Below are 4,856 nucleotides of genomic sequence, written 5' to 3'. Positions count from 1 at the left end.
CTCTTGCATTTGTTATTATTCTGTTTGTCTCTTTTCTTAGGTTCTAAAAAGCAAAAAAAATATAACACAATATACAGAAAACCCAGTGTAAAAAGATTTATGGGCAAAGATAGTCATAATTTCACTTAAAGGTGCAGTCTGAGATTCTAATCAGAGACACATTTATTTATCAAATTCAAATTGCTTCTCAGTCCTCTCGCCGTGCTTGCACCAAAAAAAAAAAAAAAAACTGTGGTGTTCGGACAGTCCTGGCTCTGTAAACGGGAAATAGATACAGCGGAGACAGTGGTTCAGACCGAAACATGAACAATTCCAGCCAATCAACATGGTGCCTCAGGAGCACAAAAGGGAGGGACACAATTTGATTGGTTGTTAAGCTTAAACATCGTAACCTTTTGCAAAACTGAATCAAGGACTGTATCTTTAAATCAAGGCCCTTTGATTCATTTTGCAATGTGCTGGATGAAGACATATTTCAAAGTCACAGAATCAAAGAATGATGAACCTCAGAATGGTAGACTCTCAAAGCAGCAATATGGAGTTCTGTTCCAAAACTAGTAAGGTAACTACCTAAAAGGCATGCAAAAACCTTGCAAACACCACCAACAGCCCAGCTGACATTTATGGAAGCTTGCCAACACACTAACTGGTGTCTTTTGGCAGTAAAACTGGCAATGTCATGTGTGTGTCCTTTTAAATTAATTTGAAGATGGTACCAAAATTAGTTGCCTATAAAACCGTACCTCAAAAAGTGTCAAATTGTTGCATAGTGTTACTTTAAAGCAATTACATAAATCTCACTTGAAATACCAAGTTGACTACTCATTGCATCCACCGAAGGTATTTACATTAATACAATCTGTGATATTTCTTCCAATACTTCACTTATTCATCTTCACAACAACCTCTGTACTTTCCATAAAGTATTTATTGTCACACAGCAGCAGCAAAGTTCAAACACAAAAACAGCTAATTACACCCAGGACCCGCTTCATCTTCATCAGCCACTCCATCACATCATTATTGGGGGCGCTCATATGTTTATATGCCGTATGCTCCCAATGGAGTAAAGGTAGATAACACTGTGAATATATTCAAGCCTGACCACAGGGTGTTGACCAAAAGTCCATAACTGCCCCTCACCAACCAGAGCTGATTGTGAGAGAACATCAAATTATACAGAGTTGTGACACTTTATCAAGACACTGACCTCGTGACTGAAAAGTAAGTATAACAAAGCAACCTATTTACAATTAATTGTAACTAATGCGTATTAAGTTTCTGGATTCCGATAACTTAACTTGTGCTTCAAAATGTTCACATTACCTGGTTGAAGAACCCTATACAGACCAGTGTTGAGGCTCTTTTGGATAAGCAGTGTTACAAAAAGGTCTTTCTTTTCTGACAGATACAGATACATGACCTAGCAAATATAGCCCTTTGTGGATCAATGTCTACAAATGAATATATACATAAATGAACATATATATAAATATTAACATATTAATTTACTCTTCGCCGATCCAGTCCATTGTAGCGTCATGTTCTGCCTCACATGCCAGGCCTCCCACTGTAAGACACAGTTGAGACAAGCAAAACTTAAGGTCTTTGGCTGAAGTATCCCTTCAAGGTCTCTGTTTCAAGCAACACCAGGAAGAACATTAAATGTACTTAAGCACAGAAAAAAAGGTACTGATGACAATAGGACAGCAAAATAAAACATCAAGCATTACAAATGACCTTGTAATATCTTTGCCAAACATCTATGGCTAAAACAATGCTATCAGGGTACCTAGACAGACACTGACTTTTGGATGAAGTATCCCTTCAAGGTCTCTGACTGAAGCAACTCAAGGAACAACATACTTAACAGCTGCCTTGGTAAAAGACATGTCTCTCATCTGCCACACATCAACAACAGTTAAGGGCCAGATCCATTCCAGCCTTAGCTGGTGTCCAGGTAGTGGGCTCGCCCTAACAGATGGCCTCACCTGCGGGGTCCTTGGAGCAGCAGAGGCAGGAACGCTGACGCCTGTTCCTCCTGCTGGGTCTGGAGGAGGCGCGGCCCAGTGGTGGAGGAAGAGGTGGTGGTGTGATCTCCAAAGAGAGCAACAGGCTGAAGGAGAGCGGTGAGGAGGCGGAGGAGCTGTTGGTGGTGGAGGAAAGGCAGCAGGAGGAGCAGGAGGAGGAAGAGGAGGAGGTGTTGAGGGCGGCACTTTTCGCACAGAGGATGCAGGGCTCGGGGGAGCTGGCTGAGGGTCCACGGGGGAGGTGGACCTCGTCTTTGTCGCGGTATTGCCGCTGCGCCCCGCTGTGGTGCTCTGCACGCTCACGTTGCCAGATGAAGTGGGCTGGCACGATGGCCATTACCTGTGGAGACAGACACACACACACACACACACGATCGATCATCTTGCATGACATGACACTAACACACACACACACAGACCTCACACCGCAGCACATCATACATACAATTTCCTTTTCACACATAATCTCCACACAGTATCAGACACACACACCAAAAGACCAAATGGCAGACTAGTCTTAATGTCAGCTTTAGTTCATGAAAAAAAGCCACTGACCAAATTATTTACTATCAGATAAAATAGATTGCCTAGGCTGATTAAGGTGTTGAAACTGTAGAGATGTTTGTGAACAACTGGCCTCGTTACCTCCTCACAGCAGCGCCGGCTGACTGCGGCTCTGTACTCAATGCGTGCCCACAGCTTGTCCCTCTGCTTCAGAAAGCCTGGGAACTGCTTTCTCCAGCTCTTACCCAGCGCCCATGGGAAAACCTCATACTTGCTCTCCTCCTCATCCTCCTCCATGGTGTTAGCGAGGTAGCTACAGTGGGAGTGCAAAGACCTCTAGTCAGCACTGTAATGAGTAGCGGAGAGATGGCCAGACATACTGATAATGGTGGAGTTTATACAAGATGAAGACAGATATGAAGACATTAGTCTAGACAATGATCAATGCCTCAACTATTTCTTGTACTTATTAGTATTAGGTCTATGGCTTATTAAAAAACAAAAGGTCACTAAAACTGAGCTATCACATCTCAATTTAATACAAATATATTGTCTTTTAGAGTGAGGGGGTCTGGTGGGAAACAAGTTACATTTGTACTTACAGTGCAAAGAAAAAGTTACTTCTGTTGTATTCAAGAATGCTGAATCGAGCTCTTTTGAAGTATACAAATGTCATTGCCAGCAAATACTAAATAGAGAGAGAAATACAATTACAATAGAAGTACAATTACCAGCACCTCCTTCTCCAGAAGGATATTACTTGTATCTGAAACTCTTACCTGTTCAATGGGTACGTATTAAATGTACATGTATTAGTTTACTTAATGTTTCAAGCCAGGGAGATTGTGAACATTTACCTTGTCTGTAATTTTACAGCAACAATCCATCCATAGAAAGTCCTGTATAAGGTCATCATCTGAAACAAAGGAGAACATTAATTTTACTCTAAAGACAACTAACTATGAATGTAGAAATTACCTATTTTGGGGAAACAGCAATATACAAAGAACGGTCTCTGACCAAACAACTGATTTCCTAACCAAACAGTCTGAAGAAGGCAGCCATCTCCTGACGCTTAATTACAAGACTTGGACCCCACGAGATAGATATCTGAGCGGCGTCGTCGTCATGACCCCGGCCGTTATGGCTCTTTTCTGGTGGGCCTTGCACCTCTTGAATATGTTGTCGCTTCATCCGAAGGCGTCTCTCCAGCTGAAGGCTCTGTGCAGTTGAGGGGTTGATGCGCAGGGTTACTGAGGGAGGCGTTGTACACCATCTTTGATTTCGTTTCCTCATGACTTTCACCTTGTAACCTGTGGCGTCCACCTCAGAGGATGAAGACTCTTATACCAAGCTAGCGACAGCTAGCAGGCTGGCTATTTAACAGTGTACCGTCAGCTCAGTGTGACAATAAATAGGTTATCAGTCAACAACAATTCAAATAAACATAATGTTAATTTTCTGTTTGTTTCTGCTGTCTATTCAATGATAGCTAGCTAACCTAGCGCTGACAAACGTTATCGACAAACACAGACCAATTTCAAGTGTTGTTGACTTGGCACCCAAAATTCCGCGAAGCTGAAAACTGCAAACGGTAGCCAGCTGTCATGAAAACAGATTCTATGGGAAGACCATTCTATGCATGCGCACAGGTGTATTATGTTGTCAATAAGTTTAACGTAGCTTAGTTAACCAAAAAAGAGACGTGTCTATACATTGGAACTGGCCGGTAACTTAATTTTGTTGAATATTGTAAGCTAAGACTAAGTGTTAAGTGTTAAATTACCTCAGTATCAAACAAATGTAAGTGTTAAGTGTTAAATTACCTCAGTATCAAACAAATTTAAGTCCAGAACCAAATGTAACTTCAGTGAAGAAGAGACTGGATCGTCCAATCCAGACGGCTCTGGTCCAACCAATTTGGCAAGCCCATGTGGCCTAAGGCTGTATGGTTAAGGTGTTTATCTACTGGTTATCTACCCCAATATAATATTATAGAATTACTAAGTGAATGAAAATCGAAATCAATTTAAATGTATTCAGAGTGCATTGGAATAGTATTGAAGCTCGATCATGTCAGTCGCAGCCTACTAAGAATGATGCACAGTAGTAGTTTTAGTGTATTACTGAAACACCACCTTTAAAATAGTATTAAAATAGTATTACTGAAACCACACTTATAATGAATATATTGACACTATGATTTGTAAGATAAACAAAATTAATAAATACATCCTTGTCCTTTGCAGAACGTGTGGTGTCACACAAAGTGGAACCATTTCTTGTGAGCCAAGATGGACAGGGTTTTTTATTGAGGTTGCA

The 4,856-nt window shown here is 41.2% G+C and overlaps 1 protein-coding gene across 1 annotated transcript; it reads right to left on the bottom strand.

Moving 5' to 3' along the window:
- Positions 1-1,508: 1,508 nt before the first annotated feature.
- On the bottom strand, positions 1,509-4,143 carry spdya (speedy/RINGO cell cycle regulator family member A; the record flags this gene model as incomplete). The annotated part of the gene is made up of 7 exons (XM_080850208.1): positions 1,509-1,570; positions 1,992-2,370; positions 2,676-2,847; positions 3,137-3,222; positions 3,392-3,450; positions 3,575-3,847; positions 4,128-4,143. 7 exons carry the CDS (start codon positions 4,141-4,143, stop codon positions 1,509-1,511), a joined length of 1,047 nt encoding a protein of 348 aa, XP_080706334.1.
- Between the last annotated feature and the right edge of the window lie 713 nt (positions 4,144-4,856).

Source organism: Sprattus sprattus (genome assembly GCF_963457725.1).
Source record: "Sprattus sprattus genome assembly, chromosome: 13".
NCBI classification, from domain to species: Eukaryota; Metazoa; Chordata; class Actinopteri; order Clupeiformes; family Clupeidae; genus Sprattus; species Sprattus sprattus.
The sequence above is the reverse complement of the archived record's forward strand: the minus strand, read 5'-3'. Positions and strand labels throughout refer to the sequence as shown.